This window comes from Suricata suricatta, chromosome 7 (assembly GCF_006229205.1).
Source record: "Suricata suricatta isolate VVHF042 chromosome 7, meerkat_22Aug2017_6uvM2_HiC, whole genome shotgun sequence".
In the NCBI taxonomy this organism is placed as follows: domain Eukaryota; kingdom Metazoa; phylum Chordata; class Mammalia; order Carnivora; family Herpestidae; genus Suricata; species Suricata suricatta.
This window is the reverse complement of record NC_043706.1, coordinates 95,216,290-95,237,272: the sequence shown is the minus strand read 5'-3', so window position 1 is coordinate 95,237,272 and position 20,983 is coordinate 95,216,290. Positions and strand designations below refer to the sequence as shown.

At 42.1% G+C, this 20,983-nt stretch overlaps 1 protein-coding gene across 1 annotated transcript in view; it reads left to right on the top strand.

Annotated features, from left to right (window-relative positions):
* The first annotated feature begins 1,485 nt into the window (after positions 1–1,485).
* The window catches only part of SLC22A16 (solute carrier family 22 member 16), a 72,558-nt gene continuing 53,060 nt past the window's right edge, over positions 1,486–20,983 (top strand). The window contains exons 1-3 of the mRNA XM_029943209.1: positions 1,486–1,632; positions 4,980–5,099; positions 6,307–6,343. Coding sequence (XP_029799069.1) covers positions 1,486–1,632; positions 4,980–5,099; positions 6,307–6,343 — 304 coding nt within the window. The remainder of the gene's footprint in view (positions 1,633–4,979; positions 5,100–6,306; positions 6,344–20,983) is intronic.

The following is a 20,983-nucleotide window of genomic DNA, read 5'->3' as shown; positions in this document are numbered from 1 at the left end:
GTAACTCCAAACGCTAACACTGCACTCACAGCACAAAGACAAGTTCCGTTCCTTTGTGCTGCCCAGAGTCTTTGCCAGCTCTTAGGTCACGTTGCCCGGAACCATGTGCTTCTGCAATGAAAGACTCCATTGTGATGACTAGTCAACAAGGCAAAGCAAAGTTTGCCCCATGAATCAAAACCTAGACTGTCCAGACTTTTTACGTGCTGAGAAGTGTGTGCCTGGTATCGTACTAATGTAAGCAGGGAGGGGCAGTCCCTAAAGCAAAGAAAAATAGATACCTATCTGCCCAGTATCTCATATTGGAGGCTTTTAAAATGACCTGAGAAATGGGTTTATTGCTTTATTGTTTCCTTCCTTTTTCCTCCTCCTTCTCTCTGACATTTGCCCTCCTCTTCACAACTTCCTTTCACAGTGAGCCCAGGTTTCTGTTGGGAACGTTCACCCTGCTGCAAACAAGCAAAACAGACTATTATACGTGTGCTGAAAACATAGTCAAAAAGATGTGGGAGAGTTTCTGATACAGAAACCCAATTGGGTGTAAAGTGGTTCTTGTCGATAAGTAATGTAGTGATCTGAACATATATTGAAACTATAACCTCATTAAGAGCTGACCATTTCACACTTAAACACATCATCTCTTGGACACAGGCATCTGAGTGCAAAACCAAGATCTCTGTCCTGCTTGGGTGCACCAGTGAACCTGTCTGGTCCCGGTTTTTGTTTTTTGGTTTTTGGTTTTTGTCTATATAATGATGCATTTGTTCAGATGACCTTCAGGCTCCCTTGGGAAGTCTTTGGGGTATGAGCTGAAATTCCAGTTCTACTATTGGCCTCTTCCTGGTTCTGAGATTCCACAATATCCTTCTAGGAGACTGAGTTGTAGGGGATGTTGGGAAGGAATGAGAGCCTCTTCATTAATGAGAAACCGAGAGAAGGGGCCAACATCAATAAAAACCCTAAACATAGCAAATGTTGAAATGAGAGCAATTGGCTCTATTTACTCTTTGACACAAAGGAGTCTTGATTTGAAGCTCCTTGAGCTCCTTCTTTTCTCCTGAGGATTAATTTCTTTCAAAACAACTTTCAGCTGAAAGAAAAGTAGAACTGGCCCAGCTCAGGGTCTCCCACAAACTCAGGCAGGTCCTTTCCCACCTCAGTTCTTCACTGGTAAATGGGAGGTATGGGTTTAACTGAATTCTAAAGCCCATGTAAGAGCTAACATTCAGATTCTGAGAATTTCAGAAAATGCACATTCAAACCAGCATTCTGAAACAAGTGAAAAACCAGATCAAATAATTGAACCAATGATTTTCAGACCTTGGGCCACTGGCAGTGCATGACAGTGATTTCTGGGAGAGTGGAAACAAATGAGGTGAATCCTGTGATTGCCCCCAGCTGACTACCTAGAGAGAATTTCCAGACCATAACAGTACAGGGAAAGGGAATATGGGTGGGGCCCAGTGGTATCTCTGAGCAGAGGAGATGGAGCTGGGACTCCCAGGGGGACCAATGAAGCTAGAATTCCCAGAACAGAATACTGGAGAGGAGGGAGCTGCACACAGAGAGCACTGTGGACTTCTACAGAGCATCCCCTTCAGCCTTCAGCTGAGTACTGATCAGCACATGCATGTGAGGGAATTTCATAAAGCCAGGGAAAGAACCACCCACAAGGATTACAGGAAACAATCCATAGAGCTTACCTAGGACAGGGAATAGTACCCATTCCCACCAGCCAGAGTGGAAAATCTTATAATTCATGGGGCACTGAGTGCTCAGAAGTCTCAGGAATGGGGCCTAATTAGCTTAAGATTAAAGGCGGCTCTGGCCCTTTCTATCAAGGCAAGCAAGGCTTTAAAGGACTCAACTATTTCCAAGTAACTGCATCCTAGAACAACACCCAATAGTATCTAAAAAAAATAAATAAATAAAACCACCCAAAGAATATCCAGCACTCAGTAGAGTGAAGTTTAAGCAAAAGAAACATGAAGGAAATTACACCAAGACACAGCATAATCAAATTGCTTGAAACTAATGAAAAAGAGAGAATTTTAAAAGTAGTCAGAAAAAATAAATTATGTTATTGACAGTAGAACAGAGGTAAGGATAAAAGAATTCTTGTCAGAAATAAAGCAAGTCACATGACAAAGGAACGGTAATCTTTGAAGAGCTGAAAGAAAAATATTGTCAACCTGGAATTCTATACCCAGCAAAAATACCTTTCAAAGATGAATGCATAAGGAAGAATTTTTTAGACATGCAAAAACTGAAAGAATTGATTCCCAGCAAACTTGTATTATAAGAAATGTTAAAGAAAGTCCTTTAGGTAGAAGTAAAATGATACCAGATAAAATTCCATCTCTACACAAAGGAATGGAGAACTCTGGAGATGGAACTTTATTTACTTCAAACATGTAATAAGCTATTAGGTGGGACTCTCTCTGTTGCCCTGGACCTGGATACCAGCACCCAAGAGTGAAAAAGAGAATTACTTAATACTTGAGCCAACATCCATAGGAGCCTGAGAACCAAGAATTCCTAAGGGGAGACAGATGTGGCCCTGTTACCACCAACCACCATCTTCTATGTAGTGAGATGAGGAAGGAGAGAGAGAAGTTGATCTAAGAGTCTTTGAAGTATAGTGGGTATGAGGAGAGGCAATTCGTCCCCTTCCTGTGAGGATGAGAAGTAAGGGTAGCTGTATTTTCTCTCTAGTGAGGGAGTTCTAAGAAAATCATTAATGAAGATTGGGGTAGAAAGTGGTCTCCAGTGGAACAATTTATTAAGAAAAGGATTTTCTGATTTACCAGGACATCATTAAGAGCCTCAGAGGCATCTTGAAGAAAGAGGAAAAGGCACCAAGAAGGGTTGTGGGGAGAAGTTGGAATACACCCAGTTTGTCAAGGCTAGCAAATGAGTTCTCTGTGGTTCCTGTGCATGTTACTTAGAAGAGTTGGATTTGTTCCATTTCCATCCTAAGTCAGTTCTCCCCTACTCCCCAGGGAGCTTGAGCTCAAAGAGTCTGTAGGCATACACATTCAGTGATGGGTGCTGAAAAGCATGGAAGGGTTGAACCTGGATTTACCATATCCCTGCCCTATAAGTCCCTCTGAAGAATATCCCCCAGAGGAAGCCAGTGTTGACCTCCCAGAGGGGATCAACAGGCAGTCTAGGTCTGTCAGAGAAGGAGCTGCTACAACTAGGCTATAGAAGTGGTCTGTTTGTGTAAGACACTTTCCCCCTCCCTGTCCTACATCTTAGTTCAAGACACTAGAGGAACCAGACCTGGAAGGGGAAAGTAGAAGCAGTAGCCCAGAATTAGACCTCCAATCAATCAGGGTCCAGGTTGCACAGGGTAGGGGAGGTGAGAATGTAAGAATAGAACCAAGTTTGGAATCAATGTTTTCAATTCTACTGAGGTTTAATATCTGAAAACAACTGGAAAATTATGAATCTGCCTAGGAAACCATTAAGAGATCTGCTACCCACTGGAGAAGCTAGATTTGGTGTAGTACATTTGGGAAGAGTGTTTGAGAAAAGAAAAAGTCTTGAACAAACAAACAAACAAACAAAAACTCTTTTTCCCCAAAGGCACAAGTACCTTTGTGAAGACCTTTCATCTTAATGCTCTGGTTCCCAGCAGCGAGTGAGTGCCTCAGACTGGTGCCTTTTCTCTGCAGCTAGCTGTTCTTTATTTTTTTTTTAATTAAAAAAAAAAAGCTTATTTATTTATGGGGGGGGGGGCATGTCAGGGCAGAGAGAGAGGGAGAGAATCCCAGGTAGGCTCCATGCTGTCAGTACAGAGCCAGACATGGGGCTTGAACTTGCAAATTATGAGATCATGACCTGAGCTGAAATCAAAAGTCAGATGCTTAGCCAACTGAGCCACTCAGATGCCCCTATTGCTGGCTGTTCTTTAGTGCATGGCCTGTCTGCCCGGAAGGAACATGGGAGAATGTGACCTCGTCCAGCAAAGAAAGGCCTCATATGCCTTGTCTCCCTTTTCAGCAGAGGAGTGGTTTCTGGGTCCATACTCAGCTTTGGGGCCATCATTAGGCTCTGGAAGTGGCTGTCTAGGTTTTTCCCATAGGGGAGCCTCTGCCTGAGAGTAGAGTGGGGTATCTCTCTCTCCCGGGAGGAGCCCTTCACCGGAGGTCAGTAGCAGCTGAGTTCCACCCGATCTGAAGACTTTATACTTGGCTATTTTATTTCCTTTTTTATGCTGCAGATAATACACATTCTTAGTTGAATACATTAGAATATGCAGGTATGTGAATGGATAAATAAATAAATACTTCCCATAATCTCACCATTGAACACCCACTGTTAATAACATTTTTGTGTATTTTCTCCCAGATTGGATGAACATATGAAATATATATAGACACATGCAAACAAAAAATGGCTTGCTATTGTGATGGGCACATATCATAGGACATTTATATTGGTCACAACTTTCTGTTCTCCTAAATAAAGTACAATGCATAAATCCTTGGGCATATCCTTTATAGTTACCTTGGAATAAATTCCAAGAAGGAAGCTGAAGCAGGGAGGTTGCGCATTTTACGGCTGGTCACTGCATTTCTGGGATCGTGGAGGACCAGAAGAGGTGGGGGAACAGAAAGAGCTGGACCTTAGAGGCTAGGGAAGGGACTTTGTCTTTTTCTTCCGTCTGTTTATCTGTTTAATCTACCCCTTCTTTCTCTAGTCCCCTCTTTTCTCTTTCACCCTTTAACTTCTTCCTCCTTTTCCCTTCTGCCATTTCAACTCTGGATTATTCCCACCATCCCCTACCTGTGCCCAAATCCCATCTGTCTTGGGGCTTTGAGCTTTCTCTCCATTGCTCAACCCACCTTTGTTCCAGCTTCCTAAGTGCCACGTGACGATAACATGCCTGCACTGGCCTCAGCTTCACACCCTCTCAGATTTGTCTGCTACGGAGAGGAGTATCTTTCCTGGTGATTCCCACAATTCCCTAGAGACTCTCTCACTGGATTGATTTAAGTCACGTGCTCATCTCTGAACCAATGACTGTGGCCAAAGAATACAGCGTTTTGATTGGCCACATCTGGGGCACTTCCCTGAGCCCTGGAGTTGGGGTGAGGTGTCACCCAGCCCACTAGAGGTAAAAGTAGGAGGGAGGTGGATCTAAGGATCTGCCTTAGATGAAAATCGAGCTCTGTGCTGGGAATAGTGGGAATGTCCTGGGGATGTAGAGGAATGCTCCTTACACATAGCAGGAGAAAATATGACAAAATAGATTGTGAGAGAAGAATTTGCTTTTGAGTTGCTGGAGGAATGATTGAAAAATGATTGAAAAAAATTAAATATTAAATCTGAGGGGCATGCATTAGCTTATTTAATACTACAGGGTTGGGGTTTTTTTTTTATTTTTTTACTTCTCCTTTCTTTAAAGAAAAAACCCTCATGTGCTTCTCAACAAAAGAGGATTTTGAATGAAGGATAACCTAGTATTCTTTTTCAACCAAATTTACAGTATTACAAATAATTTTACTATTAATGAGAATTTTCTCAATGTCGGGTTGTGCACAAGGTTCTTTACATGTTATTTTTAATCCTACCACAATTCTGCAAAGTAACTTAATAATCCCTTTTATAGATGAGGAAACTGAGACTGAGAGAGGGTAAAAAATTTTCATGGAGTGGCACAACTAGCAGCTCCCACTAAATGACTTAAATCCAGATTGTATACGCCAGAGTCTCTTTCTCTGCTAAGGAAAGATTGAATTCCCTAAACTTGTGCATGGCTGAATTTCTGAGGGATTTTAGTGCTTGGAGTGCTTTTGCAGCTTCAAAAGTCTCAGCTTCAGTTGCTTTTGAACATCTCAATGGCCACAGGGACAGAAATAACACTGAATGGACAGGGATTTAAAAGAAGAACCTAAAATTTTAGATATTGTGCAGACCAAAAGGTGCACTCCTTGGGTCTTTTCAAATGGATTAAAGGATGCCACACCTAGGTTTTCCAAAAGAATTTTCCTTTCGGTGTGCCTGGATGGTGAGGTGTGTTTGGACTTTGGGAAAGCATGCTCATCCCATCTTTCAGTAAGGCCAAGCAAGGGCTTTGGAACTGAAAGGCACAAGAAAGGAGCAGTCAATGGGAATATCTTACAGTCTGTTCTCTCTGGCCCCCCATGTATTTCTGTAGGCTGGTTTTCTTTAATTTTTGCATCACATCATCAATGTTGTTTGGTTTCCCAAACCTCTTACTCACGAGATTTCAGGTTGGAAGTGATAATTTTTGTTACCGTCTTATCTGCTACCAGAGTCCCCTTTCTGTTACAGAAATTTGGAGCAGGAAAATCGATGCTTTCCCCAACAGGTGAGTCACCAAGAAATGTTTGAGTCCTCAAAAGGGGATGGTTCCACTCCAAGCTGGTGAATTCCATGAACAAACAAAGCTCTGCTTGTAACTCTGTCAGATAAGAATAATCTGGGGTGTGTTTTCTGTTTGGTACAGGAAATAGGAGGTGGGTGATTCCACCTTGTGGAATTTGGCAGTCTTTAGGCAGTATCTCTTATTTTGTTACTCATATTTTAACAGAAAGAAAGGAGGTCTTTTAGAAGAATATGAAACCCATATTTTGAATAGGGTAAGTTAAGGAAGGAAGTGTGGGATGTGTCCAGAGTACAGACAGTCCATCTCTTTGGCTGGAACAAAGGGGATGTGGCGGTCAGGAAGAGGTCATTGTCAGTGCAGGGAGGGCATCAGAGGTTCAGCTGAGGAGTTTAGGCTTTATTTTCAGAGTAGTGGGAGCTACAAGGGCTTTGGGGCAGGTGGATCAGAACGGTGTCTGAAGCAGAGCAATGTGTTAACAATATGTGAAACAGAATGGAACGTAGAGAGAGTGGAGGCAGGGAAACCTGTGAGGGGTCCACCGGGGTCTGCCAGGCCCATGCAGGAAGGCAGGCGGTAGCTTCTGGGGAGGGTAAGGATGGAAAAGATGTCATGGGGCAGGAGAGAGCTACTGTTACAAAAGTTGCAAAGAGATCAAAGTTACAGGATCAGAGTGCATATGGAAAGCAAAGGTGGTGCCAGCATTCCCACACAGGGCGAGTGGGAGGGTGGTAGTGCCATAGCCAGATAAGGGGAGGACACCGGGAAGTTAAAAGAAGAGACCTTGAGACCCCTTTTCAACATACTGAGTTTGGGGTTGTCAATGGGACACGTGGGTGGGGTTGCTTAGAAGGCGACTGGATGTGTGCACCTGTGACTCAGAGGCTTAAACTGTTAGCCAAGCTTTTAGACCAGATAACCTGTATTGAGGGGTCAGTTGGAGCCATGACACTGGATAAATATATGAGAGATTTCCAGGGGAGCAATCGAAACTAAGGGGAACGGGGCAGGTCTTTAAAGAATCCTGATTTAAGGAATGAGAAGAAGAGATTAGAGAAATAGTCCCAACCAGAAAAGAACAGGGGTCCAGGAAGCCAAGGGAAGAGTTTTAAGAAGAGGCTGGTTAGCAGTATCCAAATTGGTTGGCGATAGAAGAGAAGGTTGACAATGGAAGGTACTGATCTTCGAGAGAACTGCATACAGGACAGGGGTGAGGGTGGAAACCAGATGACAAAATATTGAAAAGTAAATGACTGTAATTAACGCCGCTGAAACATACATTTTAAAATGGTTAAAATGGCAAACTTCATGTCCGACAGAAGTCCTCTCCTCAAACTTTGAAAGCTCCCAATGAAAAACTGTTCTTGGAGGTGGTGAGGGGAAGCAATCTTCCCTGGGAGCTTGCTTGCACCTTGTGCTCCTCCGCACTGGCCAGGTGACAGGGGAGCCTGGGACTGAGCAGGGCAGCAGGTGGCAAAGGGAAGGGCTCCGGGGAGGCCCGGAGATGGGCCTGCCCCTCTCAACTGTGATGCGCGTTAGTTGCTGATTTTGATGATCCCAATCCTTCTCAATTCCAGTGATGGGTGGACCTTACTGTGGGCCAGGCTCCCCAGGGGACAGAGATGTCTGTCTTCCCACCCCTGGCAGAGATGGGTGTGGTGCTGGCTGAGGTACTATTCAGCTGAGTCCTGAAGGAGGGGGGTGGAGCTGACATGCTGGGGAGACAGTGTCCTCCGGAAGTCTACACTCAACCCAGTTTTCCTGTGATGACAGTGACTTGTGGCCACAGACATGACTGCTGAATACGGTGGCCCTAGGGGAGAGCCCAGCTCTGACAGGGTCCTTCACCACCAATGCTGTAATTCCCCAGCCCCTGAGCCTCTTTTGGTCATGGCCTATTTCTCCCCCCTCCCCTCTCCATCCCCCCGCCACAGCAAAGCACAAGTCCTTTGCTTCTCTCTCACTTGGTGCACCTCTCTCCTTTCCTTCTCATTCCCGCTATAGGTGTCCCTATCTGGAACCTCTGTCTTTGTCTCTCTTGGTCTGCCCACTGCCTGCCCAGCTGTCCAGGTCTTAGTGCCTGCTCACTGCATGCAGAGTGTGTCCCAGGCTCCTTGGCCACCACCTCGAGTCCTCTGTACCTTGGTCCCCATGACAGCTCCTGGTCTCTGCGTAAACCTCTCGCTCTGGCCGCACTGGGCTTTTGTTTCCTTAACACGTGGCTCTAGGTTTTGCTCATCCTGTTTCCTCCACCTGGACTGGTGTCCCCAATGACCTAACCATGCATTTCCTTTAAGACCCAGCTTTGCTACTTTCTCCATGACGCCATTTCCACTTCCTGCAGTCCACAGTGCCTTCTCTGTCCTGTGAAAGTTTCTGGTTCGGTAGTATCATCCTTGGCTCTTACTCACTTTTCATCTGCTACTGATAATTTTCATGGATGTAGTATACTCTCGTTCACTCTTTCATACATTTGTTCAGAAAATACACCCATGTGCCAGGCATTTGAATACAAAGATGAGTAAAACTGAGTCCCTGACTTCTAGGAGCTTCAGGTGTGGTGTATGTTGCGCACTGGCTCTTCCATATCCATCCTCTGCCCTGCTTATGCCGGACAGGTTGACCTGCATGGAGCCATCTCCAGGCCCTGTTGGCCCCTAGCCTCTGGTGGGCCCCACAGGTGGAGATCCCCTGTAGGGAAGCAAGGCTCTGTGTGGCAGTGGTCTGCTTCCCCGGCTCCTTGCTGTGGAATTGCCCTGGTTGGGCTGTCACTGCTTGTTCTCTCTGGGTCTAGTAACTGTTGATTGCCGTCAATCCTCAGACAAGGGGTGGTAACTATGCCCACTGTCGCTAGCCCCACACTGGCACCATACATTCCCATGGCTTTCCCATGCTCACCCACACCTTTGTGGTGGTTCCTTTAGTTCATGTCCCCAACGTGTTTGAGTGAGCCATTCACCCCTTGACCTATATGGGTGGAAAGCCTTTCCCAGGGGGAAGCTGGAAGACAGAAGCTCCTAGTCTGAGGACTAGAGGCACTGCCACATGGTGTTACCTATGCACATCGGAGTCTCATGCCACAGAGTGGATGCCCAATAACCTCTTTGACTTTCATGTTTATAAAAGAAATGTACTCTAACTTAACCCATACCCCACTCTACTTCCTATAGGGAGCATTTCTTCATTGCAAGACTGCGAAAATAATTTAAAAACTTAAAAAGCATGCTTTACTGAGGAGCTTCTGGCTAAGAACTTTGTATCTGTGCCCCAGGACTCTGGCTGGGTGGTGTAAGGCTTGCAGTCCTCACGTGGGTTGCAGTTGCTCCAACAGGGACTGTTTCGTTTCATTAACAGAGCAAAGCCTACTGTCAACAGGCACCAATAGCCATTAGGACAAGACGCAACCAAATCTGACTCCGAAACATCCTGCCCTAGCCTCCAGCAAACTTCCCCCTTGGGATTTTCCAGGAGAAGGATGGTAATCCGCCAAGGAGAGCCCCCTTGAAGGGGAATTCTGTTGAAGTTGCTCTAACGTGTTCTGAACATTCAGCTACCCTAAAACTGCCCCAAACACTCTTTGCTACAAAGTGGAATGCAGTATCCAGAGGGATGGTCTTGGATTTCACCCATGAGTTTAATTTTCGAAACACCTAAAGGATTGCCAATATATCCCTGGGGTGGATGTGAGAGCCAGATTCCAGAGCATTGTATCGGCTGCGGACGCTTTAACACCCCACTTAACGAGAATTTAATAGAAATAAAAGATTGTTCAGCTGGAGTAGATGCATCTAAGAAGTAAACCTTTCTTAAACCCCACTAATGTACAACCCCAACCCACAACTGGATTCAATTACTGTGGGGAAAGAAAGGCATTTTCTCATAAAGCTGCTCTGTTTCCCTGCCTGGCTGCGAGCTGGGGCCGTCATGACAAAGACAAGCCTGTGTGTTGTTTTTGGTTGTTTTTCCTTTCAAGCTCTTCCACTGGCAGTGCCAGGCCCCAAGCCGTTTGGATCAGTTATGTGGGGGCTAGTTTACTTGTTTTGGCTTTCGGCCTTTCTGTCCAGCACTGACGGTAGAAGAGCGAGCTTGTGTCCTGCGTGACCGGTGGAACTGATGGGTTACACAGCATGATTCAGTGCTCGCACTGTGCCTGTGTGCCTCTTAGGAACAGTATTTGTGAGGAACATTCTATGGGAATAGAGTGGGAGAGATTGTAGGGGATTTGAGAGGGGCCTGGCATACATCGGTCTGGGTGTACTTGTCTCAAATATTAATAATGATACTTGACAGATAAAGTGCTTACTAGGTGCTGTGTGCTACCTTGTCCAAAGAGCTTTACCATTAACTCACTCAATCCTCCCAACAATCCTCTGAAGTAGGTACAATCATTATCCCTGCTTTCAGATGGGGAAACTGAGGCACAGAGAGGTGATGTAATTTGCCCCAGGTTACATGATAAGTGAGCAGCTCAGAGCCCAGCCTCTTGTTCACTACACTGTAGAATTTGTATGTAGTATTGTTCACTACATACAAAGAGTATGTTGCAGAAATTTTACAACTATGATTGGCATTTATTTAACTACTAAGCATATTCATTGTTCATTATTCTTAATTCATTCTTACAGTATTCTTAATTCATTATTTTTCTTGCTACCACTAACAGACATATTAGTATTGTTAAATATCTATTTTAAATCATAAGACTGGGAGACCCATTTGGTCCAGCCTGCCTTGGCTAGGCTAGAAATGATTCATATAAAAAGGCAGCCCTTCTCATGGGCTTTCATAAGAACTAATACACAGATGGAGGCTAAGAACCTGTTCACTAAGCTGTCTAATCAGCAGCTCAGACTTCCTGCCTGGGCTTGGCTCTCTGATAGGAAAATTCAGGGCAAACCAATGAACATAGGTATGGCCATCAGCTAATTCCCTGTGATGGTTGACAATTTGTTGCCTCTCAGGTCCCAATTCATCCTTCCTTACTTGCTCTGCAATAATGGACCTGGGCCCTATTAGCGGTTCTCCTTTGCCAACTAGTGTGGTGGTAAGTTTTGTCAGCCAAGGGTCCTAAAGGGACATTATGAAAGGGTGGGGCTTTTCTTTCTGGTTCCGGTGAACTTGCTTTGTCAGGATCCTGTAGCATGCACATCTCTTTCCTTCCTATGGGCAGTTTCCCCGGGCATCTTAATGATTTCTGCTGGAGGTTCACAGGAGAGTGGCCAAGGGTAGGGTATCTCCCCTTGGATGGCTTCCCTGGCACTCCATTGGATTGCTTTGTAGTGATTTTGGGGGCATGGTGTCTCACACAATGGATGGCTTCCTCAGCACTCCAGACAGCAGGTTTCTGGAAAGTTCCACCGGTGCAGCCCCTTCTGAACTTTTCCACCATACAGAGAACCATGTCTCACCCTCTCCAATAAGGTCTAGATCTTAGCTCTGAGAGGTAGTGGTCTCTTCCTGAATGTTCTATCTCAGCCATAAGGGTGATAGCCACTCTTTGTGTCTGCTATTACTGTTTTCTTTAGAGCTCTCTTTACTTCTTACTAGCCAATCTCTTGTTACTCCAGTTCCCTCTTAATAATTCTTTATAGCTAACTTTCCTTGTAGAACTTACTGTGTGGTTTCTGTCTCCTATTTGGACTCTAATATATTTACCATGTTTTTTTAGTTAGCCATTTTAAATAAAGATGCATCTTTTCTATGGAAAAACATGTAAGAATTCATGGGAGCAATGAAAACAACATAAAAACTTTCAGCACAAATTTACTAATAAACACTAATAAATTTACTAATTAGTTAGAAAGACATTATTTTAAAATTCATAGACGTATGTCTGCATGACTCTTACATAATTGTAACCCTTGCACATAGTTGAGTCTGTAATCTATGTTTATCAGTCTGACATTAGTTTACATAAGTCGTTTGATCCAATCTCATAATCCATATGGAGCCACGGTCCACACAGGCTTGCATTTATCATCAGTCATGGCAAGTTCATATTCCTTTTTTTTTTTTTTCAGAGCTGAAGTTTGCTTAACCAGTTTTTAATTGGTGGATGCTTGGATTGGTTCCTGCTTTTCCATATTACAAAAACTACATCTTAAAATATCTTTGTTGAAGTTGTGTCAACCCCGCCCCATTTTTTTCTCTTGTTTCTCCCTTTCTTTACTCTAATAGCTGGGCTCACACATTCGACAAGAGATTATAGGGAAAGGAAGGAGAAATGCGGGGAAATGCCTGAGAGGGGTGATGGAGCTTTTTACTGGAGTAAAGGCTTCAGGAGCAGCAGTTTATAACTGTGGAGCAGAGTCCCCTGCCCAGAACAGAGTTCGTCTCCGAGGCAGGGACAATAACTGGTTGGATGGGGCGAGGGGGAGACTAAGTAGTGGGAGGAAAGTCATTCCCGAGACCCAGACTGTCTTTTCTTGAGTCTCTCATACTGTAACTTGTGACTAATGCATTAGTCATACTGAGCACGTGGAAACTGCACAATATATACTAGAAAAACATTTTAGTTCTCAAGAATAGCCTCAAAATCAGACAATGCTTGAAGTAATTGAGAGTGGGAAGCACATTGTGATTACTGCTCTCTGACATTTTAAACCACCAATAACTCAGTTGTTTCCTGAATTCCCATGGAGTCAGGAGTACCAAAAACCCTCTTTGTCACTCAACTAAGTAAATGTGAAACTCCTGCTTAAATTTTTTTCTTCAAAACATTCTTGGTATGACGCGTAGAAAGAAGCTTAAGTAAAGCACCTTTCATATTGTTCATTTTTTCATTCACATGTCATGTTTATCTAAAAATTATTTATTCCACACTCATTTTTTTAAATGTTTATTTATTTTTGAGAGAGAATCAGAGCATGCAGGGGAGGGACAGAAAGAGAGACACAGAATCTGAAGCAGGCTCCAGGCTCTGAGCTGTCAGCACAGAGTCCAAAGCAGGTTTCAAACCCACAAACCGTGAGATTATGACCTGAGCCAAAGTCAGACACTTAACCAACTGAGCCACCCAGGCACCCCTATTCCACACTCATTTTTAAAAAATGTTTATTTATTTTTGAGAGAGACAGAGACAGAGTGCAAGGAAGGGAGAGGCAGAGAGAGAGGAGGACACAGAATCCGAAGCAGGCTCCAGGCTCTGAGCTGTCAGCACAGAGCCTGATGTTGGGCCTGAACTCACAAGCTTCGAGATCATGACCTGAGCTGAAGTCAGATGCTCAGCCCACTGAACCACTCAGGTGCCCCACCACACTGATTCTTAAAAGTAGTTTTGTGACACATGCAATTCTCAGTTATTTTCTCTCATCACCTTGAAAGTATTATTTTACCATTTTCTGATTTGTTTCTGTGGACACCTTTATAGGTGTGTGCTGCAACCTAATTATTTCTCTGTAGGTGATTTGCCTTTTTTCTGCTCTTTGCCTTCAGGATCTTCTTTTTTGAGTCCAGTGTTCTTCAGTTTTACGACAATGTGTCTGAGTATAGATTAAAAAAAATTGTTTTTAATCCTGCATGGTCTATGTTGTGCTCCTCTGTCTCTTCATTTTGGACATTCTAATTCATTATCTCTTTAAATACTGTCTTTCACCTATTCTCTTTAGTCTTTCTGGAACTCTTCTGATCAGCATATTAAATTTCTCATTCCACCTTCCTTCATATTTTCTATCTTCCTATGTCTCTGTGTGGTATACTGGGTAATTTCTTCAGACACATTAGTTAACTCTCTTTTCAACTCTGTCTTATTTACTGTTTATCTAGCCACTGAGTTGTTAATTACAACAATTACATTTTTTACTCATAAGTGTTTTACTTGTCTCTTTCTCAAAACTGCCTGGTCATATTTCTTTCTCAAAACTGCCTGGTCATATTTCTTGGTCTCTTGGTACTTTTACAATTATTATTCCATCTTGGAATATTTCATATGTAATATTAAAAAATTTGCATTTGATAATTCCTACTAAAGCCCTGGAAGTATAAATGTATTGCCTGTTCTTCCTGTTTTCTCTTACATATTGTGGCTTATTTTCTTGCTGTTTGGTAATGTTTGATTCTGAACTCATTTTGCTTCCTCTGTGAGAGTGCTGAGGGCCTAAATTAGAATTGTTTACTCTAAAAGACATTTCATTTGCTTCCTCCAGGACTGGAGAGCTGACTTCACTCCCATCAAGGATTAGAGTTTAAAGCAGGACTTAAATTTGGCTTTTGCACCTCACTGTTGGGCCCAGGACTCAGGGTTCAATTTGGTCCTGTACTTACCACCCTTTCCTGGATTTCAGCTTACTGCTCATTTCGTTGGAATCTGGAGGATTCCTTTTCTATCTGCAAGCCTAGCATTGCACATTAAAAATGACCCTGTCCAGGGGCGCCTGGGTGGCTCAGTCTGTTGGGCATCTGACTTGAGCTCAGGTCATGATCTTGTGGTTCGTGGGTTCAAGCCCCACATCTGTGCTGATGGCTTGGAGCCTGGAGAATGCTTTGAATTCTGTGTCTGCCTCCCTCTTCCCTACCCCGCTCACGCTCTGTCTCCCTCTCTCTCAAAAATAAACATTAAAATTTGTTTTAAATGACACTGTGTTTAGGATCTAGTAGAATTGTAGCAGGAGGGCCTTCAGATGATGGGCATTGCCATGATATTGGGAATGGATATCATGTGTTCCTAATAGTCAAGGTATGTGGACACAGCAGCAAGATACACACATGCAGAAGCAAACACAGCCTGCACATCAACATTTTAAGATGAAATAAAGATATGAGAAAGAAAATTTCAAGGCTCTCTCTGTCACTCTTCATATATATGTGTGTGTGTGTCTGCATACATTACATACATACACAATAAAACAGAGATGAGTAAAGAGCTGATACCCGGAATAGGTATAGTATTTTCTGTAAGGGACTGAAGCTGATAGTCAGGGTGGAGTAAGCAGCATTACCAGAGGCACCAGGAGGGAATAAATAGGGCTTATCTTTGAGTCTGTTTATAAGCCAGGCCTTGACTCACTGTGGTTTTATTCCTCTGGCTTCATAATTATAAGACTTAGCCAGTAATTTTTCATATGAATATCCCTTTTAAAAGTCCCCTGCAATTTCCTTATTTACAAGAAGGGCACTCATTAGAGTCGTCCTGAGCTTATCAGGTGGCTTACATATGTGTACACTGAATGAACGAAGCATGTCATTTACCCTCCTTGATGACTTTGTAGTCAAGGGTGCTGAAATCAAACAACAGTACCTCAAAGACACGCACCTTGTTGCCTACTTCTGTGTGCAAAATGAATGCTTCTTCCTTACAATATCCACTTACGGAGGAGAGTTTTTAGAATACTGGTTTCTGTTTTTTAACACTAAAATTCCCTCCGACACAAATATGCCTCCCCCTTGGAATGGAAAGTCTGTTTGGCTCAGCCTCCATCCAGATCTTTGGTGCCGTCCTAAACTTTGTCGTTTTCTCTAGTCTTCAAAACAAGACGATCCGAAACAGGACCTACTTCTGGGTTGGAAATTAGTTGTAGAAAATCTGGGCTCTGAACAAAAACCACATTTGAAAGACTACTTTTCTTTTATTGGCTTTTGCTCTAAAAAGCAAAGGCTGAAAAACAGCTGTTAGCTGTTTATACAGTATTTTTTATTTAAGTGTTAGACAATAGCTGTTTTCTTCTCCACTTAGAATGGCACATTTTTTCTTGGGCCATTTAAGTCCTCTCTCCATGTGGCCACAAGTATTGGTATGCACCCCCTTCCTCTCCCTAGGTTTCTGGGGGAGATTAAGGACTCTTTCGTCCCTTCCTTTTCTTTTCTTTCTTTTTTCTTCTCTTTCCTTTCTTTTCTTTCTTTCTCTTTTCTCTTTCTTTCTTTCTTTCTTTCTTTCTTTCTTTCTTTCTTTCTTTCTTTCTCTTCTTTTCTTTCCTTCCTTCTTTCCTTCCTTCCTTGCTTTCTTTCTTTCTTTCTTTCCTTCCTTCTTTCTGTTTCTGGGCTTTTTGGTCCTGAAGACAGACTTTGGTTTTTCAGAATAGATGACTGAGTTTCTTACTAGGTCAGAACTCTGCAGGTGATCTTTGGGCCAGTTTGGCACAGACTCTCACACAAGACACTCTAGAGGAAGTTTCTATAGGTGCCAAGTGTCTATATGTGGCTAGATAACATGAACCCAATTAGATATGGATTGGGTTATTGTCATTTATTCTTGAGTCCTGAACACTGATGGTTGGTTTCCTCCATTTGGAATTCAGAAGATAATTCTTGGCAAGCCTCCCTTCCTCAGACATGCTCTAAGGACACTGTCCATTATCACTACCCTCGTGGTGCAGAGCAAAGCAGGGTCAGCGGGACTTGTGGAAGCCTTGTAGATGAGTAGAGAGCACTCCGTAACCTGCTAAAGGACCCAGCCACATCATTTTCTTGCATCCTCGTTTAAGACAATGGTTAGAACACCCAGTTCCATGTTATTTCAGGTTTTCCTGGGATTTTATTTGCCTGCAATCTGCTTCCTTTTATTAAATTTAGCTTCTTTCAGGTCATTAACTTGCATTGATTTGTATATGGGGGAATAGTCTAGTCTGACTTTTAGCAATGTCAGTGTCTTATACCTCGCTAAGAATAGACAGTTGCTGGGTGTCTCTCCCTGAGATATCAGGCATTTATATCCTACCTAAAGAATACTGGGCCTCTTCATTGATCACTTTATCACACCATGAGCCAGGCTACCTCTAAACCAGTTTTTAGAACTTGGAGGTTTCTTACTAGGTGACGTCTGAGAAGCATTGTTGAAGTAAAGATGTGGCTGGGTGAAAAACAATTTTTGTACCTTTCACTAGGACCCTAGGTATTTGCAAATCTATAGTGATAATGTCACCTCCAACTCCTTAGTAACTCTCTAGAGGTAGTCCTCAATTTTATTTTTTTTGGTCACGCATGAAAAACCATTTTTGCTCTTATTTAATAAGGAACAACGCATTATCATTTTTCAATAAATTAATTTATTTTTATTGTAATTTCAATATAATTAACTTGCAGTGTTATATTAGTTTTAGTACAATATAAGGATTCAACAATTCTATAGATTACTCAGTGCTCATCATGACAAGTATACTTTTAATCTCTTTCACTTATTTTTTCATCCATTCCTGCACTAACCTCCCCTCTGGTAACCACCAGTTTATTCTCTGTATTATCTGGGTTTTGATGGTCTTTTGTCTTTTTTCATTTGTTTTGTTTCTTAAATTCCACATATGAGTGAAATCATACAGTATTTGTCTTTCTCTGACTTAATTATTTCACTTAGCATTATACCCTCTAGACCCATCTGTGTCATTGCAAATGGCAAGATTCCTTCTTTTTTATGGCTGAAAAATATTCCATTGCATATGTACACTACATCTCCTTTATTCATTCATCTAGCATTGGACACTTGGGCTGTTTCTGTAATTTGGCTATTGTAAATAATGTTGAAATAAACATAAGGGAGAAAAAGAAATAAACATAAGGGTGCATATATCTTTTTGAATTACTATTTTCATAGTCATTGGGTAAATACCCAGCAGTGGAATTACTGGATCATACGGTAATCCTATTTTTAACTTTTTGAGGAACCTCAATACTGTTTTCCACAGTGGCGGGGGCAGCTTGCATTGCTACCAGCAGTGCACGAGGGTTCCTTTTGTCTCCACTTCCTTGCCAACACTGTTGTTTCTCATGTTTTAGATTTTAGGCATTCTGACAGGTGTGAGTGACATCTTATTGTGGTTTTGATTTGCATTTCCTTGACGATGAGTGATGGTGAGCATCTTTTCATTTGTCGGTTGGCCATCTGGATGTCTTCTTTAGAGAAATGTCTGTTCATGTCTTCTGACCATTTTTAATCGGATGATTTGTTTTTTTGGTGTTCAGAAGTTGTTTACAAATTTTGGATCCTAGACCCTTTTTGGATATATCATCTGCAAATATCTTCTATTCAGTAGGTTATCTTTTCATTTTGTTGATAGCAGTTGGCAGACAATCAAGTAGACAGGGACCTGGGCCACACATCACACCTCCATCACACCACTTAGATGCCAGCTTCTTGAGTGTGGAAGCCTCCATCTCAGTCCAGATATCACCAATTTACCTTTGAGATAAAATATTTACCTTTGTAGAATAGTGTGCCTAGGTTCTGCCCTCTCTCCCTATGGCATCTGGGTGCAGGGTAGGGGGAGCAGAAGGGACAAGGAGGAGGAGGGAGGAACTGGCATCTTCTGGCCAGTAATTCTCTTGAGCAGAGAGAGGCCACTGAGACTTTTAAAAGGAGGGTGATTTCCATTTGCCAATGAAATCCATCTGTGTGTGTATAACTTCTGCCATGCATGCCGTAGATTGCACTCAGGCCACAGGTTTATTTAATTACATTCATACCCATGTCTACTGTACATTCACACCCTTTGCAAGGATGAAATAAAAAGTTAAGAATGGTTGCATAACAATCATTAGTTTCATAGCTGAGAAAGTTATGCATAATAGTGTTTTCAGCTATTTGGTTACCAGTCTGCCCCCAGGAGCAAGATGATGCTGATAAAATGTTTATGGGCTAGTAAATTTTTTCTACTAATTTGCAAGGCTATAATAAAATCCATGAACTTGATGACCTATAGGAAACATAATAAGAACTGGGAATGTACAGTGATTTGGAACTAGAAGACCTCTTAAGGCCCTATAGGAAATGACGGTCAGAAAGGAGATGAATCACTATTTTTAACAAAAAAGAATGATGCTAAGTTTGTTCTTACATAGTTATAGCCTGAGGAAAGATTTTCCAGAAGGAAATGATGGAAATATTTTGCTTTCAGTTATTCTTGCTTCAAAGAGTAGAATTAATTCAAGTATATAAGAACAATGTTCAAATGAAAACAGTTCCGGAAGTACAGTGTATCCTGTTGTGTGATACTAACTTTTAGGATTGTCCATTGTTTTGTGCAATATACACAGTCATGTTGTGCCCTCTTGTGGTAGAACTATTACTATAATTAGAATTTAGAAGTTGCCCTGGCCTATTTTATAGTTATTCATTAGTTATAGTTATTCATTAGATTTGGGGAAAACTTATTCAAGGGCAAAGATGGTCCGCAGAAAAGGATCATTGCTGGGGCACTGACAGCATGTACTTTAGATTAGGTTTTCCTTATGCTAAGGGGAGCAGGCATTGAAAGGGATCATGACATTTTCACAGGTGCAAAGAAATATCCATTACAGAGAGTTGGCATTTAAATTTTCTGCTTAGTGTTAAAACTCACTCATTTAAAATGTTTTATAGTTATCTGCATCTATAAATAACAGTAGTTTATATACATTGCCCCTTTTATCTCAGAACTATGGGGAAACTGAGGCTCAGAAGTATGAAGTACGTTTGAGTTTAACCAGCTAGTGAATGGCAGAGCTTGGATTTGAATTGGTCTTCCCCTGATTCCATAAGCCTACATACTTTCCTTTGTGCCAAGTTGACTCTGTAGCCAAATAGTTCTTTTTTTAAATGTTTATTTACTAATTTTGAACAAGAAAGAGAGAGAGAAGCAGACAGAGAAAGGGAGAGAGAGAATCCCAAGTAGGCCCCATGCTCAGCAAGCACATAGCCCAACGTAGGGCTTGATCTCATGATTCCAGGATCATGACCTAAGCTGAAATCAAGAGTCTGACACTCAACTGATTGAGCCACCCAGGCCAAATATTTCTTGAGTGTTTAATACGTGTAAGACACTGCTACTGTGTGCCTTAAGACTTTTAAAGTGTAAGATATTCCCTATTCTTCAGGAACTTACGGCCTAAATAGGGAAATAAAAACATCCATGGATACTCAACAGTGAAAAGATTAAAACTTTACCTTTAAGATCAGGAACAGGACAAGAATGTCCAACTCTTGCCACATTTCCCAGCTGGAGTAATTAGGCAAGAAAAAGAAAGAAAAGGCATCTAAATTCGAAAGGAAGAAGTAAAACTTCCACTGTCTGCAGATGACATAATATTATATCTAGAAAAGGCCTAAAAACCCTACCAAAAAAACCTCTTAAAACAAGGAAATGAATTCAGTAAAGTTGCTGGAAACAAAAAGTTAATATACAGAAATCTGTTGCATTTTTAAAAGATCTTATATTTAAGTAATCTCTACACCCAGTGTGGGGCTTAAACTTACAACCCCAAGATCAAGACTCACATGCTCTATCAACTAATCCAGCCAGGCACCCCAAAGAAATCTGTTGCATTTCTATACACTAATAATGAACTATCAGAAAGAGAAATTAAAGGGGCCCCTTTGTGGTGAGGTTGTTAAGCATCGGACTCTTGATTTCAACTCAGGTCATGATTTCACAGTTGTGAGATTGAGTTCCACAATAGTCTCTGTTGTGGGTGTGGAGCCTGCTTGAGATTCTCTTTCTCCCACTCCCTCTGCTCCTGCCCTGCTTGCACCAGTTCTCTCGCTCCCTCTCTTAAAAAAAAGAAAGAAAGAGAAATTAAGAAAATAATTTCATTAACAATTGCATCAAAAATAAGAAAATATCTAGGAATAAATTTAATCAAAAAGATGAAAGACCTTTACTCTAAAAACTGTAAGATATTGATAAAAGAACTTGAAGACAACCCAAATAAATGGAAGGATAT